The following is a 25,203-nucleotide window of genomic DNA, read 5'->3' as shown; positions in this document are numbered from 1 at the left end:
CATTTACTCATCAGCTCAACATTTTATTTTGGGGCTGAATGTGGCCACTAAAGGCTGCTGATGGAAGAGGGAGCCTAAGAAAACAACGGACTATCAAGCATAGGAGTGAATGGATCTGCTACAACAAGAAGCTGAGTTAAGAAGTAATTACTGCATGTAATGTCATTACAATGTCATTTTGAAAGGAGTGGATACACCCTTGTGTTTGGATGCAGGAATATCCTTTCCCAGGAAATGATTTGGATAATACTTACCGTAGGGTGCAATGTGGTATGTCCCAAAAGTCAAAAACTTTCTTTAGAAGTAGAACTGGGAAGCAATAATACAAGTCGTTGCAGCAGGGATGGTTCAGCAGCATCCAGACTGAGTGTGGGAAATAAACTCCCCAGGTGGGGAACACCCCTAATCCTCACTACCCATCGCTCACGTTCAAACAGTTGGAGGATTTGATGTATGCATGTCAAACTCATGGCAGAATTGGCTGGCATCCAAGATAGAGGAAGATGACTATGATGATAAGGGGGAAACATATATTGAGCATTGTGAAGGTGATGAAAGGGTTAATGTGGACAGGAGAAGCTAATTAACCTGGTTGAACCTGGAGGATGGGCCAGGCCCAATTAAAGATGAATCCTAGCTGGGGAGAATCTGGGTGGTTTCAATAAAAGGATGGCCAAATCCCAGGAAGGACAACTGGAGGCCAGAGCTGCTATCAGCAGAGACAGGGCTAGATAACAGAAGAGCTGCCATACCTAGCTAGAAGGGGGCTCCCTAGGAGTGGTTGTTCTCTTCCCCAAGCTTCAAAATGCTGCATGTACTTTCTTCAGTCATGAGAGATAACAAGAGGAAAAGCAGAAAGCCTGAGCCTCAAAAGTAGCACTTTTTTCTAAGAAAAAGGAAACAGCGTGACAGAACTGAGCACATTAGGGTGACTAGATAGCAAGTGTGAAAAATCGGGACAGGGTGTGGGGGGTAATAGGTACCTATATATGAAAAAGCCCCGAATAGCGGGACTGTCCCTATAAAATTGGGACATCTGGTCACCCTAGAGTACATCGAAATTAAATTGTTCACATAACTAATTCTACAGTCACAAATACTTGTATCTTTCATATTTTAGTCGTCACGTTTTATGAGCCCCCATACAGCTAACTTTATCTTTTTTTATTTATTTATTTGCCTACAATGATTTTAGCTGAGCATGAACTCAACTCACAAGCCTGAGAAACCTGAAGAATAGTTTTAAGCTTCTTCACCAGGCACTTTTCCCCAAACTCTCTTGGTGATTGGCCCTAATCAGCATTCAGGTGTTGATTTGTAAGGCTAGATTTAAAGGAAGGGAACACCTCACTAATAGCCCCAGTGTTTATCCCTGCCTGCAGCAGCAGCAATGAGAAGGACAGAGACTCCAGCCATCTCAGAAGACACAGCATCACAAAGAACTCCTCTCATTACGGCTGGCATCTGGTCTTCCCCTCATTAGCACATTAAAGCGGCTCTGTCCATTTGATCAGAGCCACTCTGTGCAATCCACCGGAGTTCTCTATGGAGCCATTTACACTGCTACTCTTTTGAAACCGTGCCTCTCCTCCCCCAGTTCAAGAGGCACTAACCTCTTCCCAAAGCCTAAGTTACAACCCGTGTCAAAATTTCTTTCTTACAACAGGTACCCAGTAAGCACAGACTTTCTGAATGTCACAGTTCAACTGCAGAAACACACATAAGTTGTCTTTCAAATTACTCCATCTAAGAATAGCCTTTTTCCAATCAAGTATGTGAGATTTTTTGTATGTTAGAATGCAGGGCACTAGGCAGGCTTCTGCCCCAGTACATCACCACCCTTTGAACAATTCCTATTTCAGAATATGACTCTCAAGGCATACTCAATGTATGGTGCAAATTCTCAGGAAAAGAGATCAACAGAGCACTAGGACATTAAATCTAAAAGGGCCAAGAACCTAGTGAGGGATGTGTTTTGTTGGCTCCCATGATGGGGAGAGGGAAAAAGGACAGGACGGACTGCATCCCATGAGATTTCCAGCTCACACAGGACTTCCGGAATAGGCTTGAGGTCTTGCAGGATTTGACTGATGACTTGGAGCCATCAGGTCTTGCAGGATTTGACATGAGATTTGGAGCCATGATAAGATATGTGCTTAGAGCCACTTCCTGTTTGCTGGTTTCCAGCAGTCGGCCCACCCTCAGTCCCTTATGTAGGCTGCTGCAGGCTGTGCTAGTTGCCATTTTGAGGCTGGGAAAGAATTTTTCCCCATACCACCGGATTGGTCGAGGCTGGTTGGGTTTTTTCACCTTCCTTCAGTGAAACCTAGGGGTTGGGTTTGGGGCAATCAGAGGGCTGGAAATTCTCCCCCTCCCAGAGGGCACAGTTTGGATCTACTTGACAGTCACTTAGTTGCTGCAACTTTTGTCAGGCACCCAGTGCAGGAACTCCCTGATTTAGGCTCCAGATCCCAAAAGGTAACATAGTGGGCATCCCTAGTGCATCATCTTATGAGATGGGGCATCATGACTAGCCCCCAGGGGGCAAGTTCTAACCAGGAGCTGGGATGCTATTCGGTGGGACCGCCCTGCCAACGTGCTTACTGGCGGTACTGGCTGGAGGTCGAGATCCCCTCCCACTTGAACCTCCAAAAGGGGGAGGGATACTAGTGGGTGAGTGGAGGAACCCAGAGTCCCTCCTAATGTGATCTCTCTCTCTCTCTCTCTCACACACACACACACACACACACACACACAGAGTTAGTTCTGCATATTTAGAGATATCAGGCTGCATTCCAATAAACAAACATACTGAAGTACCCTTTTGAGGGGGGAAAGATACTAATATTATAATACTAACAGCCACATATTTCTCTTATTGCAACACAAATCACTGGGAACTATATCTTACCCAAGGGTGTGATTTGCTTTCAGAATGATGGCTACATGTGAAATAATGGGAATAGGGAACAGTAGAGAATTTCTGATCAGATATGTTTTGCATTGGTCCATTTTTCCAGATCTAACTATTTTTTTTCAGTCATAACATCTGGGTAGTGGAAGACAGTAGCACAAGCCCAAGATATAAAACTAACATAGCCAAAGACTGTTTTTAAAAACGGTCAGTCTCAAACACTAAATCAGGAACTGCAGTTTCAATAGCAAGCATTCCCCAAACAACACACCCACGCAGATATACAACATACACTCTGTTATGGTCAGATGCAAGTTTCTTCCCTGAAGAACAAAATAATTTTTAAAAGGCTGCGAAAGAGCAAGTGTTTGCTTTATCTATGATCCAAAATGTGCATTTTCTTTGACTGCATGGAAATTTTGAATATTTTTTCTAAAGGTGAAGCAAAAGCTATGTGAAAAGGCCCCAGATCCATTCTTTTTCACCTGCCCTTATTCTAGGGGATCTTTAATAGCTGTTTGAATGTTTTAAAAATAAAAATGCCAAAGAAAGCTCATTCTATTGTTTTGAACAAAGAAGCTTAGTTCTTTAGGGGACTCCAAAGGGGATTATATTTGATCTCCAAGTTGCTTTCATTAAAGTAGAAATGCCATAAATTATTTGGATTGTTGTTTGTGTCTCTAATCAGTCAACTGAATGATGTTATTGCTTTGTGGCAGTGAAATTGCCTTGGTTTTATTATTTCTAAATACATAAATATATACATACATATCTAATTTATCATAAGAGTATGCATTTTAGAAGATTATTTTTCTGGGATTATAGTTTTTGTGGGTTGCAATGTAGTTGTAGGGGCACATAACATTTTCATGCTCTTATCTCGAGAGCCCATAGCCTTGGCATACAGTCCAGGTTCAAAGTTATTGAGCAGTATTGAGCCAAATTCTTCCTCAACTCTAAAACTAGGAATGAATTCAGTCCATTATATATTGAAGGAAGCAGGGTTTTTCTCAGACTGTACCCAGACAGCTGTATTCCTTAACAAGAAGTATCAAAACAGACCTTATGTACAGACTTATGTATTTATTTTGGCAATAAAATTAGTTCTTTTCTAGCCTATCAGAATTATCCTTTTTAATACAATTTCATTTTCTCTTTTTGTAATAAAGATCATGGTTTCTTCCGTAAGCATGAAATGCACCCATGTGCAGACAGACAGCACAAGTCCTACCACACCACTGTAAAGATACACCAAATGACATAGGATTCAGGGGCTGGTGGAAGGCCTAAACTACTCTCAACCCAATTTTTTATTTCAATTTGATAGTTTCTCTTTAACCTTAAAAAATGATTTTTAGGAACTTTCAAAACCACAGAAGTACCATTCACAAAGAAAGAGAGAGCCTTGAAACAGAAATATAAACCATTGCTAGATTCTGCAACAAGTATTCATTTGTGAAAGTACCAGGAGATGGAGGAGAGTAAAACAAGAAACATTATGTACCATATTGATCTAGTTTGATGAGAAAGTTTTATATAACATTGAAAATTTACTTGGAGTATCTTGCAATGTTGTTATATCTCAGGACAACTTTTTTGTTTACAGAACTTAACCAGGAGATTGTAAAAATAATAAATAACAAGATACTCTAGAGAGAGCAAGGTGGGTGAGGTAATATCTTTTACTGGATCAAAGTCTGTTGGTGGAAGGGACAAGCTTTTGAAGTTCACACAGTTCTTCCTCAGGGACCTCAGAGCTCTGTGAAGCTTGAAAGCATATCCCTTCCACGACTAGAAGTCAGTCCAATAAAAGATATTAACTCACCCATCTTGTCTCACTCTGGAGTATTTTGTTATTTATTATTTTTACTATCTCCTGGTTAAGCTCTATAAAAACATTACTATATGCCTCAATTAAAAATGGAGATAAATAATAATAAGCTTCACAGGTCAGAACAGACCCAGAAGCAAGAGGAGGAAATATATTAAGCCTTAAAAGTAAATACGTTTTTAGTAATTTCCTTCTCAGATGAAACTGTAACATCATCGTCCAATACCTATCAGAGTGGTTCTTGGGTGTCAATCTGGAGTGCAGAGTGTTTTGGTCTTACTATTGTACTTTATGTTGCCCTGAATGACTTTGTTTACTTGAATAAAATACCATTGGTTAAACATAAGAACATAATGTAAGAACATAAGAGCTGCTATACTGGGTCAGGCCACGGTTCATCTTGCTCCCAATAATTGCCCTCCATCTTTCAGCAACATTTATCTTTTTTTCAGCTCCTTTAAGGCTGTGGTGTTCCCCCTTTTCAGCCTGAGGCTGAAACATGTTTGAAAAAGATCAAAGATTTCCAATCAATACTTTCAAGGTGATTCTTTGCCCTGCTAGGCTCCCTTTACACCACTCAGATGGTACAAAGGGAGTGGTGACCCACAAGTCCTATGCAGCGATGAGCTGCCAAAAGCTGAAGAACCGGTTCCTTCAGTCGCTCTGGGTCTTCAGCGGCACTTCGGCAGCAGGTTCTTCAGTCGCTCCGGGTCTTCGGCGGCACCAAAGGACCTGCCACCGAAGTGCCACCGAAGACCCGGAGCGCCGCCGGGTGAGTAAAAATTAAAAAGGAATTCTCAGGGGAGCCTCCCCAGCCGAGAGCTCAGGCGGGCAGGACAGGATGGTGCCATGGGCCGAATGTGGCCTGCGGGCCGGAGTTTGCCCACCCCTTTAACAACCGGTTCTAAACCGGCTTCAAAATGTAACAACTGGTTTGCACGAACCAGTGCAAACCAGCTCCAGCTCACCACTGGTCCCATGCTGGAGGACTATATATACCTGGTGAAAGTTACAGCACCCAAGGCTAGGATTACCACATGTCCAGGTTTTTCCAGGAGCATCCATTTGTTGAGGTAGCTGTGCTGGGAAATCTATACAGGTGTCAGTACACACTGCCCAGCTGTTTAGTTCTATGGTCTCAGGATCCTCAGAACTGGCAACCCTACCCCAGACAGCTCTAAACTGCACCAGGGCCAGGCAGAGGATCAGGACATCACTACTGGTTGTTGATTCTCATAGTAGATACATAGATTCCAAGGCCAGAAAGTATCATTGTGATCATCTAGTGTGTCCTCCTGTACTACATAGGCAATAGAATTTCCCCAAAATAATTCCTAGAGTGTTTCTATCAGAAAAACATCCAATCTTCATTTAAAATTGTCAGTGATGGAGAAGCCACCACCACCCTTGGTAAATTGTTCCCATGTTTAATTACCCACACTGTAAAAAATGTGTGTCTTATTTCTAGCCTGAATTTGTCTAGCTTCAACTTCCAGACATTCAATCATGTTATACCTTTCTCTGCTAGATTGTAGAGCCCATTATCAAACATTTGTTCCCCATGCAGGTGTAAGCAGAGTCAGGATGAGCTCTACCCTGACATCTGGTGGTGTGTTGTGGAGGGTTGTGGAAAAGAACTTCAGGGGCTGATCTCATTTGCATAGGCACACCCATCCCACCTAGATGGTCACTTTGGCTGCTGTGGGATCCCCAGTTTCTCTGTTATTGGAGCAGGAAGAATAAAGTGTCATTATCCTGATTATGTGAATGAAGGACGGTGGAACTGTACTTGGTTTTTTGTTATGATGGAGGGACTCACCATCAACTAAGTAGCACTTGCTAGGCAAGGGACATGGGTTCCAAAACTCAGTGAACATCACTGGGGATAGGCATTTGTAGCTTGTGGTATGGGTCCCTTCTGAGGGCCCTAAATACCAACTGCACCTTTTTCTCTCTCCACTGTATAATAATAGAGCTAATTTTGATTCCATTAGGAGCCTGGTTACAGATTGCAGAGCTGACTTTACTTTGGGCCAATGGTGCACCAGCACTGGAGCTCCCCTACTATGAGCTGAAATCACTGAGTACTGTGTTAAGTAGTAGGGAGCCTGAAGATATATTGATGAGCGGCTCACAGGATGGCTACCAGGGAGGAGTAGCTCCTAGGATGGCTACTGGAGAGGAGCATCTGGTGGAGAGGAGTGGCTGGCAGTGAAGGCTGCAGCAGAAGCCCACGGAGAGGCGGGGCAGTCGGCCATTGGAACATGTAAGGTGCCCCTTTATTCTCCACCCCATTTCCACGGGGGGTGTTAAAACTCTGCAGATGAACTTTTGAACTCTGGACTCACCAAGGACAGAGACAAGACTTTTGGGTTGCTGGACTTTGCGGTTGTTGGACTTTTGGGACTTTGGGGGACTTTTGGGTTGCTGGACTCAAGAACCAAAGGGAAAGGACATGGCCCAATTTGCTTGGGGTGGGTTTTTGCTCATGGTTTGTGTTATGAATCCTGTTGGTGGTGTTTCCCCAACATAATGCCACATTGTTTCTCTCTGTTATTAAAAGGCATTTGCTACACTCAGACTCTGTGTTTGTGAGAGGGGAAGTATCGCCTCTTAGAGGGGCCCGGGGGGGAGGCTGGTATATACTTGTCCCAGGTAACTAGGTGAGGGCTCGAGCCAGTTTTGCATTGTGTTATTGGACCGGAACCCCTAGATACTGAACCCGGCCCTTGTTGCTGCCAACTCTGATAGGCAGAAGGGTTACACTGGTATTTATAGACTGTAATAAAGTCACCTCTTAACCGTCTCTTTTCCTTCTCTTAACCTTAAATAGATTAAGCTCCTTGAGTCTGTCGCTATAAGCCATGTTTTCCAATCTTTTAATCATTCCCGTGGCTCTCCTACGAACCCTCTCCTATTTTTCAACATCCTTCTTGAATGGTGGGCATCAGAAAGTTCCTCCTCCTCTCCTGTGCTTCCCTGGATGGCTGTAGGAGAGGGGAGCCATTGTTTACTAGGTGGTCCTCTAGGATCAGGCAGAGCCAGCTGAGTTCCAATCCTGGATCCCACAGCCCAGGAGAAAAGGAAGCACTGGAACAGCTAGAGCTACTCTCCTCCCTCCACTGCAATGCACCACATGGTCAGCAGGGGAGCTGCTAAGCAGTTGTAGCAGGAAAGGAACAGCAGCTGCTCAGAGCTCTCTCAGCTCACATGAAAACCACTCTTCAGGCTGCAGGGCAAGCATGGAAGATAGTGGAGGATGGAATACCCCCCTTACAACCTCCTCATAACAATGGGCCCAGTTCAAACACTTCAGTTTAAAATTTGCAGGACATGAGTCAGGAACACATTTTCAGTTCAGGATCAAACACAATTTTCACCCTTAACACTATTGTCTTAAGAGCCACTCTCTCTGATGCCACTGCTTTAACCATAACAGGGAGCTTGTTCAAAATATGGTAGATCATTTTCACCATTAATGGCAGCTCAGAATTTATGTTCAAAATAATTCCAGTCAACCTCTTTAATGGCGAGCATCCTCCAATTTTTAATTGTATACTTTGGTTTTCTGTTATTGCCCACCTTACACTAAGAAAGGCATTCTTAGTGATCACTGAAATAGATTTTTAAAGCCATCCACTCCTGTTTTCAATACATCTCTTTCCTCTATAACCATTTGGAGATTTTCTTCCACGGTGTCCACATTGCCTTCTAATCTGGGAATTTACTGGGGGAATGTTTCAACTTCGCCTTTCAACCTTTCCTCCATATGCTTTCACAACTTGTAAAGCAATTTTAAGAGAAACCTGGGAAGACAATTCCAGATTCAGCAGGGGTCTGAATTACTCTCTCTCTCTCTCTCTTTCTCTCTGGGAGAGAGAGACTTCACAGCTGCTAAGGGTGCCCTTCCCCTGCTGGCAGTTTCCTCCCCAACCAGGCCAATTCCAGACTGAAAATAAGTTTTTGGCAAACTCAGCTGGTGCCAGCCTGTTATTTCATTTGTTTTAGGAGACATCTCTAAGCAGGAAAGAGAAGTCCAGCCCAAGTAAGTTCAAATAAATAACATTTCACAAATGTCCCAAACAAATGGTAGATAAAAGTCACAGATAAAATACAATGGGCATCACTTTTCCAACAAAGGAAAATTTATTGATGCAGAGCAATTAGTACTGGCTTCTGGTTTTGATATTTGTTTTCCCTTCTATATTTGCATTTAACCTTTCAAAGCACATGAAAGCACAAATGCTTTGTTAGGTTTCATGCAGAGATATTTGCATGAGTGCCACGACATTATACAGGCCTGAGCCCTTAGATTTTTCCTGTTTCAACAGTGACTAAAACTCAGGTAAAATTTCCATTGATACTTACTGCAGGAAGGAGCTCCAAGTTATTCTAACCCAGGGGTTCTCAAACTGGGGGTCGGGATCCCTTGGGGGTCACAAGGTTATTACATGGGGGTCGCAAGCTGTCAGCCTCCACACCAAACCCCGCTTTGCATCCAGCATTTATAATGGGGTTAAATATATAAAAAGTGTTTTTAATTAATAAGGGGGGTTGCACTCAGAGGCTTGCTATGTGAAAGGGGTCACCAGTACAAAAGTTTGAGAACTGCTGTTCTAACCTAAGAAAAGGCTATTTTTGACCTCCACAGAGATAACAACCCTTAATTTTTTTTTTTATGGACTGTGTTTTAAAATAATCTCTCAGAAGTGCTAGAGCTTGGGATATTATCATTTTATTTAGGTATAAATTAAAATAAATAAAATATCAATTTGGTCCTCGATAAATGCACTAATGGGCAAGATTCACATACAAAACCCACATGTGAGCAGAAGAACTACATGGGCTGGAAGAACCAATCTAGTACCTCATGGTCATGGGCAGGGCAGAGTCCACTTGGAAGATCCTTTTGTGGTCACTATTCCTGTCCCTAGGCTGGAATAGGGGCGCATGTGGCTTATGTATCTGACCCACTGGTCACTTGGGCTGGTCAGAAGACAACAATACAACTTTTTGAAAAACATCAAGATTTCAAAATCTGTTCACGTTACAGATTACAATGAAAAAGAGACCTTCTGAAATTTTCCATGAAAAAAAAAAAAGAGATGCCCCTCACGCCAAAATAGCAAATAGCATAGTGGTTACGTCACTCAGCAGGGATGTGGGAAACTTAGGTTCAAAACTTGCTCAGAGTTTATGTTCAAAGTAATTCCAGTAAACCCCACCTTCCAGGTGAGTGCCCTGACCACCAAGCTATTGGCTGGCCTGAAGGCTTGCCCTCAATCTCTCCTGCTGGAGCTGCCCCATTTTATATAAATAATTAAATATTCATTGGGTTAGAAAGAGAGACTGAATCTATATCGTGGTGGTACAGCACCTAGCCTGGAATATGGAAGACCCAGGTTCAAATCCCTGTTCCAAATTAGGTGAGTACCCTAGCTATTAGATTATTGGCTATTCTGGGGTGGGTGTGTTTCTCTCTCCTTCACACATATGCTAGCCTGGAGAAACTTTTTTATTTTTGGGGGGGGCGAAAAAAGTTTTCCCCTGGTCTCACACACACCCCTCCACTGGTTTCCTCCCCTCACAAATTCCCATCTGCAGTGGCTTATGCAGAGTTACCAAAGAGCCCATCTCTATCAAGAAGGGGTGCAGAGTTCTGTGTGCCCACTGCCCATACAGCAGAATCATCATGATTGAGCTGGATTGAAGCATCTGGAGAATGTTGCATTGAGTCTCCCAGTCTGTGCAGATACGATTCTATTTGTTTCAACTATTCTTCAATCTTCTACATGCTTGAATAACTAAGTACAACTATTTTCTCCTTAAGAAATACTTTTAAGATCCTCCTAGAATTATCAGAGTTCATTAATGAAAAGTAACGGCAGGGTTCCCTGAGGAATCAGACAAATACCTTCAGAATTGATGATAACAATCATTGCTTCCAAATTTTTAAAAGCTTTGGAAGAGTAAAGGCATTCTGTCTCCAAAAGCGGTATATTCAGAAGTGGGGACTGGGCTTTTTCTTAGCTGTTTACCCATGCTGCATTTGTGTGAAACTAATGTGGGTGTAATGTGAGATGTGAACATCCATACACACCTTCCCTCGGGTGTCAGCAGTGCTGCAGTTGCCCAGTAGGGCAAGTAAAACTGTGCATATGCAAAAGTGATAGCTTCACATGGCCTGCTAGAAAGGAGATGGCATGCTACGGAATTATTTATCTCCCATTCTTATGGGGAAATTTAACCACAGCCATTGTTTTTGATTAATTAAATATCACATATGTTAGTATCCAAAGTGGAAGAAACAAATAATTTGCAAAGAAAGAACACAAAAAATTAAACAAATTGATTTAATGTTTCATTGGATTCATTCTTCTTTTGGTGCATCATCTAACGCATTCTTCTTATGGTCATAATATCTTAGCATGCACAATTCTGAACCACATGCATAGGCAGATCTGCCCATTAGAATCTCACCAACAGTTCACTTCTGATGCCAGGGCACAATTCTTGACAATGCAAACTGGCTTAAGTAACCAGAAATCAGGCAACACTGGAACCAGACTCATTTAAAATCACCTGAGGCATTAGACTTTGTTTGTTTGGGATATTATATGTACACATGCACACACAGTAAACCCACACACAAATAATGACTAGCCAGATCACCTCAGCTATGACAATTTTACAGCTCTGTTTCTATATCCTCCCACTTCAAGCTCATAGCTCCACTCAGCTAAACTGCCGTAACTCCTTAGGGATTTCTCCATTAAAAATCAAAACTGCAGACCGTATAACATGGAGTCTACTGTTATTTCTTGTTGATTGCACACTGTGAATATAAGATTAACTAGCAAAATGTAAGGATTTGGAGGCTTATTCTATGGAGTTCTCCCCCTGATGGAGTCAGTAGGTATGTAAAAATTAGCTTCTTCTAGCTCCGAAAAGAGGGAGGGGGTGGAAAAAGGGAGTCCACAGTTAGACAGTACACGGTGCAAAGTCCCCTGCCACCAGTCAGCAGAGGGGTCCTGTGTTGAGAGCGAACAGGGAGGAGCAGTGGGGTTCTGAACCCTGTCCTTTCAGCCCTAAGCCCTGGCAGATAAGGTCACTTCCACCAGCTCCTCTCTCTTCTTAACACTTTCGTGCCTCTTTGGGGCACCCTTTGCCTCGATCCCTCCCTCCCTGGGGTTGCTGCAGGGCGGCTTCGGCTGGCGGTGAGCCCCAGACGTAGCATCTGCCCTCCTAAGCCCGGGTCAGCAGCAGCGGCACCATCCCCCGCCCGCACCAGGAGGGGGCTTCCAGGACAGGACGGGCCGTCCTGCTGTTTAAAAAGCCCTAGGGCGCACGCACACCCGGCTTCCTCCCTCTGCAAGGGGCAAAGCTTGCTGGGGAGCAAATGGTACCCGCTGCTCTGAGGGCTGGTGGGGGCCAGTGAGCTGGGCACCCCTGCCCCTCTCCTCGTCCCCACAAGCTATCCTCCTCGCCGGGGATCCCAGCCCGCCGCTGCCCGGCCCCGTGCGGCGCTGCCTGCAGCGGGGAGCTCCCTGCGCGCCGCCCGGGGCCGGCCCCTCTCCTCACCTGTTCAGCACTTTGCGGAGCCGCTGGCGCACGCCCGGGGAGGAGGAGGCGGAGATGCTGCTCCTGCCGCTGCCGCCGGCGCCGCCCTCCGCCGGCAGGTTCTCGATGGTCGCGACAACATGGTTGGGCTGCGGCGGCTGCTCGGGGGAGATCATCGCGGCGGGGCTGGGCATCAGAAGGCAGCAGCCGGGCGCATGCTGCGCCGCGCGGCCGGCCGGGCGACCCTTGCGCGCGGGCGGCGGCTCGCTCGCTTCTTCCCCGCGCAGCGCCAGCTCCAGAGCCGCGGCCACTGTGCCCCGCTCCTGCTCACTGCGCGGCCATGGAGCGAGGGGGCGGGCTGCTGCTGCCGCCCCCACCGCGCCTCGCCTCCTTCCCGGCAGCAAGGGCTGGTCACAGCCCCCGAAGTGGCCGCAGTTTGGAGCCGCCTCCCGCTCCCCGCGCCCCCCCCCCCCCCCCGCCGCCCTTTCCCTTCCCAGTGAGTGTCTGGTTCTCTCTGGATCAGAGGAAGCCGCTGCTGAGCTGGACTGAGCCGCTTTGTGTCCCCCTCGCGCTGCTCCTCTGGCTCCCTCACACCCACACACAGACCCGCAGACAGCGTGCGGCGCCCAGGTGCAGCGCGCGGCTCCGCGCCGGGCTCAGTCCCTCGGCCGTGTGTGCGCTGTCTGCCTCCCTGCGCGCGGGGGGCTGGCTGGAAGCGAGTCAGAGGCAGGGAATGAACACAAGAGTGCAGCAGTGGGAGCCGAGACGGAGCCAGTGGGCAACAGCCCTCCCCTCCCCGCCCCAGCTATTCACACCCACCAGGGGGAGCACATGCAGCACGGAGAGCCCCCCAGCCGCCTGCCCCCTTCCCGGAGTGGGTCTGCCTGCCGGGAGTTGTAGTTTCCACCCTCAGGGGTCTCCCCCACCCCCACGCCGCCTTCAGTACCAGCCACCCGCGGACAGCGGCAGGCGGCTGCCAAAAGTCCTAGGAAGTTTAAAGCCGCTGAGGTGGGACGCGGGGAGTCAGCACAACTAAGGCAGGCCGGAGACCCGCAATCCCAGCTGTCAACAAACGTTAGGGTGTCCTTCCGCCTCAGAACAAAAACAAGACGAACAGTTTTTTTACCAAAAAAGCAGCCACCCCCAAAGCAGCCAAGCACCCAAAGGCCAGGGCGCCCCCCAAAACAACCAACTGCCTGATGGACAGGGCACCCCCCAAAAAGCAGCCAACCACTCAGTAACCAGGGCACCCTGTGACATACTGGGATACAATCCAGACCAGTGGGGGTCTGTGTCACCCTTGCCTTGCAACCCCAGGGTGCCTTGCATTGTCTTACTGTTGTAGCTCCCAACCTGGACCTCTCACATACAGCCCATGCAGGTCACTCCCAGATACGTTTGTGTAACTGCAGCCCATGAATCACACCCTGGCTCTCACCAGCCTTGTTATATTGTAGGGTGCTGGTAACACACTCCCAGTCCCAGATTTCCCCCCATAAATGTATGTCTTGTACTGCCCAGCCCATTGCTGGACAGTCCAAATATATTAAGTCGGTGTGCTTTTAAGGGAATAATATACACACAATTGCCACCCTAAATGGAGTTACCCAGAGACTTCAAATTGAACACACTGGATTAGATGAAAAAACAAAGCAAGCCGATTAACTACAAAGAGATAGGTTTTAAGTGAGTATAGGTAATGAGGCATAAAAGTAAGAAATGGTTACAAGAAAATAAAGATAAAAATGCTTTCTAGTGCCTAGCTTAACAAATTATATTAGATTCAAATAAAGTTTCTGACCAATGCTTTCATTTCACTTAGGCTCCCCTGTATCTCTTTCTTATAATTCTTATAATCAAACTCTTCAGGTCAGGACCCACCCCCTCGCTCCCAGAGTCCAATGACTCTTTTTCGTTGTTTTCTCCAGCTGCAGAGAATGAGATGGGTAGGGAAAGAGAGGGGAGGTCTTGTGGTGTTTGCCTCCCTTTTTATAATTTCAGTCCCTCTTTGAAAAGCATTTCCAACTGAGAGCCAAGAGACAGTGGAGGAAGGACTCCTTATGCTATTTCTTTGCTAAGATGCAGATCTATCTATGTCCCGTCCCCGATTCTTGCCAAAGAATGGCCACTAGATAGGTGATGGCCCATCAGCTTTGTTGACACCTGGTTGGGGTGTCAGCTTGCCTTTTGAGGAACTGGTTTAGCCACTCCCCAGACTTATCTGGGAAACACACTATAGTCATGATTTCATCTTATGTTCATAACTTTACATATAATTTTGCTACATGCCTTTTACCAAGATATTACTGATCAGCAAGTTATGTGTTTTCAAATGATGCCTCACAAGGCATGCCCTGTACAAAAATTATTACAATAGTGTGCAATGTGTGAATACAGGCCCCAAATCTGCCCACTGCCCCGTGGCAAAGGTGCCCGCCCCAAAAAACCGTGCACTACTGGTGGCCAGGGCACCCCCTCCAAAACAGCCAACTGCCTGGTGGCCAGGATGCTCCCCAAAACAGGCAATTGCCCAGTGTCCATGATACCCACCAGAAAAACAGCCAACCACTGGTGGCTAGAGCACATCCCCCAAAACAGCCAAATGCCCGATTACTAGGGCATTCATTTGGGATATGGGAGAGTGCGTTGGTCTCTCTCTTCATTCCACCCTTGACCTGAGAAACCTTCCAGATGGAAATTTTGTCAGAACAGATATGTTTCTGCTAAAAGTTTTGGTTTAAAAAAATAAATCAGAATGTTCTGATAGTAACGCCAATCAGTTTTGTCAAAAATTTCCCAGTCGCTCTAACAAAAAATACCAACACCAGACCTGACACAAAGGGCAACTCTAGACAAGGACTGATGAAAGGGGGCTCTTGGGAAGGGTAGGAAATTTCAGACACTGGATCAAATGTGAGATGGAGTGAACAAAAAAAAGGCTTCACCCACAAAATAATTAATTTTTGGTAATTTTGCTTGCCATCTGCATCTGCATAATAAATGCTAATAACAATGATACTTTACCTCAATAGAGAACTTTTTCAGAGGAAGAGCTCAATGTGCTTTAGAAAGAGCACTACACTAATATGCACAATATCCCAGAGAGTGTCATCCCTATTTTATGGGTAGGCAGATTGAGTCATAAAGAGGGCAAGACCCTCATTTTCAAAAGGGCTGTCTCATTTTAGGTGCCCACAATTAGACACCCTGATTTTCCAAGGTGCTGAGCAAAGTTTGAGAAACTCAGAACTAAAGAGAACTTTTAAAAATGTGTCACTAAATAGCTTTCCCAAAGAGAGAGTGTGACAGTCAGGAACAGCATACAGGAGTCCTGACTACCAGACCCCTTCCCTAAATTTGAGGGGTAAAATCTTGGCCCCACTGAAGTTAATAGGAACTTTGTCATTGCAGTGGGGCCAGGATTTTACCCTAGATGACATTATGTTAACACCTGGGGATTTAATCTATGTTAACTCATTTCATTTACGCTCCCCTGTATCTCTTTCTTATAATTTGACATGTAGTGGATGTGGGCCAAAATAAGCTGTGAACATTTCAAGATACACATTAAGTAAAACACTCATTGGGTAGTGTACATAAGAAGTTCCATATAGTTGTATAAATAGAAGAATGTACATAACAAAGGAAGAAAAACATACAAGAAAACTGTCAAAAGAAACAGACATTAGCCACAAAACGTTACCTTATGTACGATTCTTCCTGCACCAAGCTGTGGAACTCTCCCAAGTAGTTCAGAGGCAGTCACTGTCAGGAGGCTGGAGCCCTGGCAACAAAGAGGAGCTGTCAAGGGCTTGCAGGAAGCCAGAGAAATGGGCAATAGCACAGAGTCCAGGGGGCAGTTTGCACAAAAGCTATTTGCCTCTTGACATTTTCTAACAGCTGCACCTTTAAGAAGTGAATCTCCTAACCCCATGGAAGAATTCAAAGGAAACTGCACACTGAGGCCAAAAAACTCCATTCCCCTATATGGAAATGGTCCCCATAAAGGAGAACGGAGATATTCAGCAGAATGAAACATCCTTGATATTATTGCCCCTTCTTCCAATATCAGTATCCCATTCTGACATTAGCACTGCCCTTCTGCCAAGCAGTTACTGATGTCTGGGGCCTTAGAGATAGATTTTTCCAGTGGAGGAGAAATCAGTGATGCCGAGGCTGACAATATTCTAAGTGTAAATTGATTTTTTTACATAATATACACAAGTCCTAGAATAGAGGGGGGCAAAAAGCATGCAGGCCAATCCCTTCTATCAGGAATCTCATCCCAACACCAATGTTCAAATCCCAGATAGCAACTCTGCCTCAAGAATTAACTGTAATCAGAGACGAATGCAGAGAGCAAACTCTCCTCCAGCTCTCACATAGCTCCCTCTAAGTACTACTAACAGTACCACCACTACAGCATGTCTTCCCAAGACTGAACATTTGCTTGCAGAGTAAGAGAAAGAACACGGAAAGCTCTGTGTAACAGTGCCACCCGGTGACATGTGCCATAGCAATATTTTACAATTGTGTTTGTTAGCTGTTGCTTTAAATGTGGGGAATACACTAAACTAATTATAACAAGTTTCTCATTCTTCCCTATGAGGGAAATATTTATACAACAATCACATACCATTGTGTCACAGAGACCGAGTGGCTGAGTCATCTTATGAAGAAATGGGTTATCCAGTCTAGACAGGGTAAAAGAAAATATAATTGATTAGATTCTTTCTCACCTTAGGGAAAAACAAACACATAATAAAGATTACTATACATAACAGCATAAGGAATTTAGCTCACAATAATATGATGCTTATTAGCCAGCTCAGAATCTGAACTTCCTAGCCTAGCTCAATGTTTCCTGAAGAGTCTCCCTCTCTTGTTTTAAAATCTCATGTCCTGTGCTTCTCTCTTTTGTCTTCTGCTGGGTTTGACTAATCTGTCTATCACAGTCATTCGTAGCTCTGCAACTGCCATTAGCTTTTCCATGGTTGTATACATTTACCTATTTGTCCTCTTCCTAGATCTGAGAAGAATAAATGAAAGAATGATGCAGAGATTAATAAAACAAGAAAAAAGCCACCACAAGAATGTGCTACCTTCCACACTTCATAGTACAGTTGCTCACACACTCATCCCACTCAAAACACAAAAACCTGGGACAGGAAAGAGAACTGAATCTCAAAAGGCGGGGTGAGAGACAAGAAAGCTTGCGGTCAGTTGCAGAGGGAGACATAGTCTCACACATTGAATTCAGTGCAAAAAGGCCAACGGAAAGGACTACTCTAACCTGCTGAAATAGAAAATACTGAACCCTGAATAGTTGTATGGTAGTGTTTTTGCTCAGCCCAGTAACAATTTCAATCTTCATGCTCTTTTCAATAATCCACATTACAATTACTCTTACTTTGTTTTATTGCACATGTCCTCTCCTTCTTCATTACACAATTAAATGTCAGCCTGAAGTACTTCTTAATTTAAAGGTGTCTCTACTTGTCCAGAATTAATAAGTTTAAAAAAAATGTTTTCCATGGAGCAATTATAACCCTTGCCAACCTGCTACTGTTCAATAATCAGTGTGTATACAGATAACAAATAAAATACAGTCATCTTGGAATTAAGGAACAAGGATTGAGAAGTCCTGTAAATTTTTCAGGAAGAATTTTAATTTCAGTCATTTTAATATTGTTCAGAATTTACCTGTACTGTACACAGTCTTGCAAACCATTTTCATTCACATTGTCCTTATTTATACAATTAGTCTCACTGACATTAGTAGAACTACTTGTATAAGCCACTGTTCAGTGTGCGGTATGAGCTTAGAAGAGCAGGATGAAGAGGAGCAGCCTTTTAACGAGAAGTTTTTTCTACCATTCCAATTGCATCACACAATTTTGCCCTTTAAAAGGCCTATTTCTTCGCTTATTGTCCAGAGCCTCTCTAGATAACAAAGTATATAAATCAAACACTGGAGCGTGTACAAAGCTAGGGAGGAAGTGAAGAATAGAGCTTAAAGTTTAGTTTAAATACCTATCTGTAAAATACTTTTAAATACTGGAACGTGGGTGGGTAACAAATAGCACGAAAAAACAGCAACTTGTTACCATCTTCAGAACCCATCCCAACTGCCAAAACCTTTTTCCGATGCTTTGGTGAGTGTGATGGAAGTGGAGGAGAGAGGTAATAATATTATGAATCCTGTTGGAGCTGCTAAATAATCTAAGGAAGAGTTGTAACAATGTTATGAACACTCTGATCTGGTAAGTGAGGGGCAGTTATTATACATAAGACTATAAGACTTTCTTGTATGAAGGGGTGTATAGGCTGGTTTATTGTTTTTAAGATGTATCCTCTTAAATGCTTTTGTTCCAATAAATAATAGTTTGCTTGAAGAAGGCTGTATTGTCTCTGATTACCATTGTCATTTCTCTCACAGGGAACAGAACTGCAGGGTCTGAGCCTAAATCAGACCTGCTGAGATAATCATGGTGAAGGCTTGAGGCCTGAGAGCAGGGTGCACACAGGGAGACCAAGAGGGGTCAGAGTCACTATGGCAGTGACCTCCTGACTAGACTATCAGTTGCCTCCTCTTTGGCTTACCTTCACATCTCCAGCTACCTAAAATCCTGCTACCAAACTCATCTTTCTCTCCTGCCACTGTGACCACATCAACCCCTCACTAGCTTTGTCTATCATTCCACATTGAATTCAAACTCCTCATGTCCTCGCTTTCCAGGTTTTACACACCCCTTCCCTTGCCTGCATCTTGTTTCCTCTCATACTACTCCCAGCACCTTTGCATCCTTCTTCCAGAAGTCCTGCTGCACATTCCTTCCATGTCTGAAATATCGCCCCTCATCCTGTACATCCCACAGCCTCCCTCCTTCGGACACATTGCTTTGGCCTGTCTCTCCAGTCCAGATCCACACTTCCATGAAAATGTAGGAACTTTAAAGTAGTTTTAAAAGTGGGGGAGGGGAAACTAATATGATTTGTACCCACTGAAACAAAAACCCTCCTAAACTTATTTTATGTAAGTCTCCCTCCTTCGTGCTTGATGGAATCTTTCACTTCATCTTTTTATGTCATGTCTGACCTAGATTGTAAACTGTTGGGTCAGGAATCTGCTCTGGCTGAGCTGCACTCTGTGTAAGACCAGAGGGAAGGACAGCAAAGGTGGCTTTATACTGCCTTTATGACTCCCTAATCCTGGGGTCAACTGGGAGCCCCTCTGTTCTGATCAAGTTTACAATTATTCTGACAGTTGGGATACAGGCTCTAGCCACACCCCCTTTTCCCCAACTAGAGCCCATCTGCTAGAAGGCTAGGAGAGAATGTGGCATAGAGCTCATATGCCAGCTCTACCACCCAGGGAAATCCTCAGGAGGCTGTGTAAAATGGCTTTACAGAGCAACACGAAGGGGCTGTATCCAGGCGGAGAGTCTGTAGTGACCTGCACACAAACACCATTATATTGAAGTGCCCAATAAAATAGAAGCAAAGAAAGTAACAAAATACTTGTCCAAGATACATTCTGAATTACTCTATTCCTGAAAATGGCAGAGATATTGCCCTTTTTAGAATCTTGCTAACTGCATGTTCAGTAGCTGCTAGGCTCATTTGCTCAATCAAGACTCAAGTACATCAGACTTCTTTGCCATCAGACAAACGATCAGTTCAAATCGAATATATGTAACAGTAAAAAAAAAAGGCAAAAAACTCAGGATGCTTAACTTGGCTGCAGTACACCAGCTTTATTATTGAGATCCTTAAGTAAATGTCCAGCCAATCTCTTCACATTCAATACACTTGAAATGTTTTCATATTTTTTCAATGAGGATTGGTCACCAAAAATTAGCAAGCTCTCTTTGTCAGAGCGAGAAAACCTTTTTCATGTCATTTTTAATCGTCATGCTGTTCCGCAGACACCATAGGCAGGGAAAGCAATATAATGGTATACCTGAGTGACGACAGGGAGGAATGCCTGATTCAGGCAGAGTCATGCTGGAAGATTGACGTTTCCAAAGAAAACAAGATGAACTAAATTTGTGTGGTAATGAAAACACATCTGGGGATTCTAGGCATCCGCTCTGGAAATAATTTGACATTTTTGGGGGGAGGAAAAAGTCAGGTTCAGGTTCAAGGCTTTTATTTCTTAATCGTTCTTAATTAGTAAAATATTAGCATCAGACAAGATTAATAAGGACAATCAGGTTTTGGAAGAGATCATCTAGCTAAGTCATTATGTCACCATCATTAGTGGCCTTCAAGAAAATGCTAGATAAATAGAGCGTAATTAGTTTAATATTTTATCCTGCTTGATGCCAGGGGTTACACTTGATGATCTGAGAAGTTATTTCCCAGCATATCCTCTACATTACATTTTACACTCTAAGAATATTCTAATGGTAAAGGGTTCACTGAACGAACACATATATAGGAAATGAGCTGTGCTAAACAGGGTTCTTCAATTTATTCAATGCACCAAATTGACTTCTAGTGTAAACTCCATAGATTTCAGTGGAAACAGAGGAGGGTGGAGTGCTGCTTCATCGTACACCCTAATCAGTACAAGTTAAACTACTTCCCCTTTTAAGTAATTGATGGAAGTATCCCAGAGATTTATATGGATGTTGCATTGGCTTTTACATCAGGGGTGAATTTGAACCTAGCGCCTTAACTTGCTCTTTTAAAAATGAATTTCCTACTCTTTGCATGCCCAATTGCACCTTACTGCATAGTCTGAGCTCAATACTGCCCTGAGCAAGGATTGGCGGAGGGATGAAGATAGGAACCTTTTTCCCATGCGTAAACAGCAGTGCAAGATGCCTCCTTAACACACGAGAGTTGGTGAGCATACCAACGTATCACATCCCCAAATGGATAACATGTTACATGTGCTGTGAATACTTTAGTGTGCAGACACCGTCTCAGTAGCTTAGCTCAAAAATGCTGGAGGCAGAATAACAAAAGCAGGCTGGACATGCTACACATTTCACAGTACAGAGTATTCACAGACTCTAGGACTTATTCTTGCCAGCTGTGAGGTATTGACTCATGATTCATTATGTATACTACTGCCAACTACAGGCAAATGATAAACCTGCTCAGATATTACAGTGCTTTCTACCTCCTGAGCTAGTCAATCCTTTCCTTTGGCTCACCAAACACAGGCCACATTTGCAGATTCAGATTCAGTAATTTCCTTCATTGGCTACCCATAAGGCTGAAGTACTTTGAGCAGAAGGTGCCTGTAAAATCAGTGCTATCATATGGCTTTACACCCAGATCCTCAAAGGTATTTGTGCACCTACAGTCCAATGAGAGTCCTTTCTGAAGTTTACGAAGACGTATGCTGATTTTCATATCAGGGAAGCTGCACAAAGACTGCAGTAGGCTAAAAGGTCTTCTGCCATTCTGCTAATATCAGCAAATTAGGTTACTCACAAGAATTACTTTGATTTTTCTATTTCCAAAGACAATCTTCCTTCCAAAAATATTGGGCTCAGTCCTCAGCTGGTGTAAATCAGCATTTACTTCAATGAAGTTATGTTGATTTATACCAGCTGAGGATTTGGCCATATCTCCTGGTTTACAAAAAACCCTGGAATTATAAGATTTGTGCCTCATAGCCAGCCATCAGCAGGGGTACTCATGGCAAATCGTGTGCAAAGCTTTGAATGATTTAATATAATTGCAGGTACATGAAATAATATCACAACAGTTATGCCACCTCCACATGTTGATAATATGGACCAATCTTTGTAGCATAATAGAGTCTTGAATTGTTACAATCTGCCAGTGTAGCTATTGGGATGCCGTGGCCTACATCTCTACTCACATTAATCTTTGGGTGAAATACACTACCCTACAGAGAACTAGCAAAAGGGCTCTGTACCAAAGTTCTACATAAGCCTTCAAAATATTGCTTAAGCGGAATGTAAACATCACATAGGCTTTGTGCTAGCTGTCTTTATCGGGTTAGATTTCACTCACAGTTAGTAAGATATCACTTACCTGCTTTGTAGGCCTCTTTAAAACTCCGAGGACGAGGTAGTCAATAGGCGGACCATGGACCAAATCCAGATGACCAGATGCTTTTGAACTAACTGCGAAATCTTTTGATTTACTTATTATTATCATCATTATTGTTATTGCGGTATGAAAAATGTTTCTCTGGAGTCTGGACTTTGACTACCCCTGGACCAAGAAATTTGGACCCTGACAAAAAATAATTGACTACCTCTGCTCTAGGCCTTCTCTCCTACATGCTAATGTTCAGCACTTACAGAAGGTGTTAACTCTGAGTTGTTGGAAATGAGCCCTAAGGAGCTGGTAATACAAAAGTCAGCTGTGCACAGACAGAACAAGGAAGAAATGTTTAGAGGCCCATTATTAGCTGACTCTTCACAGATGTAAGGTTATCTGACACTCCAATGTAAGCAGCTGCTGCAACTCTTTTAAAGGTCTTAAACCATCAAGAGACACCTTATTGTGACAAAGCATACCCAGAAAATTGCAAGTGTGACCATTCTGTGCCCATTTTGCTGTTTTCAGGATGAAGTTTGGAGACAGAAAATGCAGTCTGGAAGCCCAGTTGTATTCGTTACAATTTTTACCATGCACAAGAGTATCATCATTGCTGATATTTTTGACGCTGAGGACTCCTTGAAGCACTTATATGGTGTTTTGAAACAAAAAGTTCAGTCTCCCCTAGCGCTGGAATTGTGTGTGGTGGAACTAATGATGAGATATGGCAGTTAAATGGACAGAGCTGATGAAATGGGACAAAATAGTCCTATACCTTGTATCATAGATGGCAAGCTTCCTGCTTCAAGTAGAAACACCTTGTTATAAACTTTTCTCCCTCCTCATTATATGCCTGTACTGGTTTGTTAGCTGCTGTTGCCTTTTTGGCTGGTTCTGTCCTTTGTTCCACAGTCTACTGTGCTCTTTTCACAGTGGAATTTCAAAATGAAACTTAATCTTAGCAAACTTCATTTTGCCACAGCACAGGGAAAAAGCTAGGCTCAGTTTTCTTCCCCTGTGCTGAGAGCTTAGCCAGCTCCAAGGCAAAGTGAAACTTACTAACAATGTGGCTTTGACTAAATTAGAAAAATGAACTGGTTTAAAAAAATAAATCAATTTTAATGACAGAAGCTAACCTGATGCAAGCTTAACTGAGAGGAGTATTGAGCAAAGAATATGGGGAATAAAACAGAAAGAACTGAAAGTCTTAAAACATAAGCACAATTATGACTTAATTGGCATCACAGTGGGATAAATCTCATGGTTGGAATACTGGTACAGAGGAGTTTAGTTTGTTCAGGAATTCTGGCAAATTCAAAAGGAGAAGGTATTACATCAAGAATATATACACTTGCTCTGAGCTCCAGAAGGAGGTGAGAGGCAGGCTAGTTGAAAGCCTCTGGGTGAGAATAAAAGGGGAAGAACAGTGGTGATGTCATGTTAGGGGGCTACTAAAGACCACCAAATCAGAGGGAGGAAGTGCAGGAGGCATGTTTAGAACAAATAACAGAAATATTCAAAACACAAGACCTGGTAGTAGTGGGGGACTTTAATTACTCTGACATCTATTGGAAAAGTAATACAGAAAAACACAAAATTTCCAATAAGTTATTGGAATGTGTTGGTGTTGAGGACAGCTTGTTTCAGAATCTGGAGGAATAAACTGGGGGGCAGCCATTTTAGACTTGATTATGACTGGCAGGGAGGAATTGGTTGTGAATCTGAAGGTAAAAGGCAATTTGGGTGAGAGTGATCATGAAATGACAGATTTCATGATTCTAAGGAAAGGAAGGAGTGAGAGCAGCGGAATAAGGACAATTGACTTCAAAAAATCAGATTTTAACAGACTCAGAGAACTGGCAGGTTAAGTTCCATGGGATGAAAATCTGTGGGGAAAAGGGAATTCACAAGAGCTGGCAGTTTCTGAAAGGTAAAATATTAAGATACAACAGCAAACTATCCCAACAAGAAGGAAATAGAGCAAGAATAGTAAGGAGCCCATCAGGAGCTCTTTAATGACCTGAAAATAAAAAAGGAATCCTACAAGAAGTAGAAACATGGACAAATTGCTAAGGAGGTGTACAGAAGACTAGCAGAAGCACATAGGGACAAAATCAGAAAGGCTAAGGCACAAAAGGAGTTACACCTAGCAAGGCACTGAAGAAGAGGTTCTATAAATACATTACAAAAACCAATGAGGAGTCCTTGTGGCATCTTAGAGACTAACAAATTTATTTGGGCATAAGCTTTCGTGGGCTAAAACCCACTTCATCAGATGCATGGAGTGAAAAATACAGTAGCAGATATATATGGGGGGGGGGTCAGTGCTAACGAGACAATTCAGTTAACTGTAGAATATCAAAGGAGGGAAAATCATTTTTGTAGTGGTAATGAGGGTGGCCCATTTCAAAGAGTGCAGGGGGCTGGACTTGATGACCTCTTGCAGTCCCTTTCAGCTCTGTATTTTTGTGATTCTACGAAATTTATATAAGCAAGGGTTAAACTAGCTTCAATGTGTCTACAATAATGATTTACATGGTTTCGAGTCAATTTAATTAAACCAGTTCACTTTTCTAGTGTAGAAAAGGTCTTATATATTGTGCCAAATTTATCCCTGGAGTAACTCCATTGACAGAAGAAAAATAATAAAGAAAAGATTTGTTGCTGACTTTCAGCTGGTATTTTCTTTTATTTAGTTGAGAGTGTATGTTCAAGATGATTCACCACTAACACTCGGGAAAGAACCCCAGGAAGAGAGTGAAGTTTGTCTGTAAAGAAGGAAAATTAACTGTGGTGAAAAGATTTTGTTCTCTAGTGGTAAGAGTAACTGGTGTTATTAATCTAAATCGCTGAACTCTGTATATTA

At 43.4% G+C, this 25,203-nt stretch overlaps 1 protein-coding gene across 2 annotated transcripts in view; it reads right to left on the bottom strand.

Annotated features, from left to right (window-relative positions):
* The window catches only part of SLC35F1 (solute carrier family 35 member F1), a 388,001-nt gene extending 375,261 nt beyond the window's left edge, over positions 1-12,740 (bottom strand). The window contains exon 1 of one of the 2 annotated variants that reach the window (XM_048844698.2): positions 12,327-12,740. In XM_048844698.2, coding sequence (XP_048700655.1) covers positions 12,327-12,499 — 173 coding nt within the window. In that variant the 5' untranslated portion in view covers positions 12,500-12,740. The remainder of the gene's footprint in view (positions 1-12,326) is intronic. The other variant, XM_048844699.2, reaches the window with a different exon arrangement.
* Between the last annotated feature and the right edge of the window lie 12,463 nt (positions 12,741-25,203).

The sequence above is a fragment of the Caretta caretta genome, chromosome 3, assembly GCF_965140235.1.
Source record: "Caretta caretta isolate rCarCar2 chromosome 3, rCarCar1.hap1, whole genome shotgun sequence".
In the NCBI taxonomy this organism is placed as follows: Eukaryota; Metazoa; Chordata; order Testudines; family Cheloniidae; genus Caretta; species Caretta caretta.
Note: the sequence above shows the minus strand (reverse complement) of the source record. Positions and strands in the feature narration are given on the sequence as shown.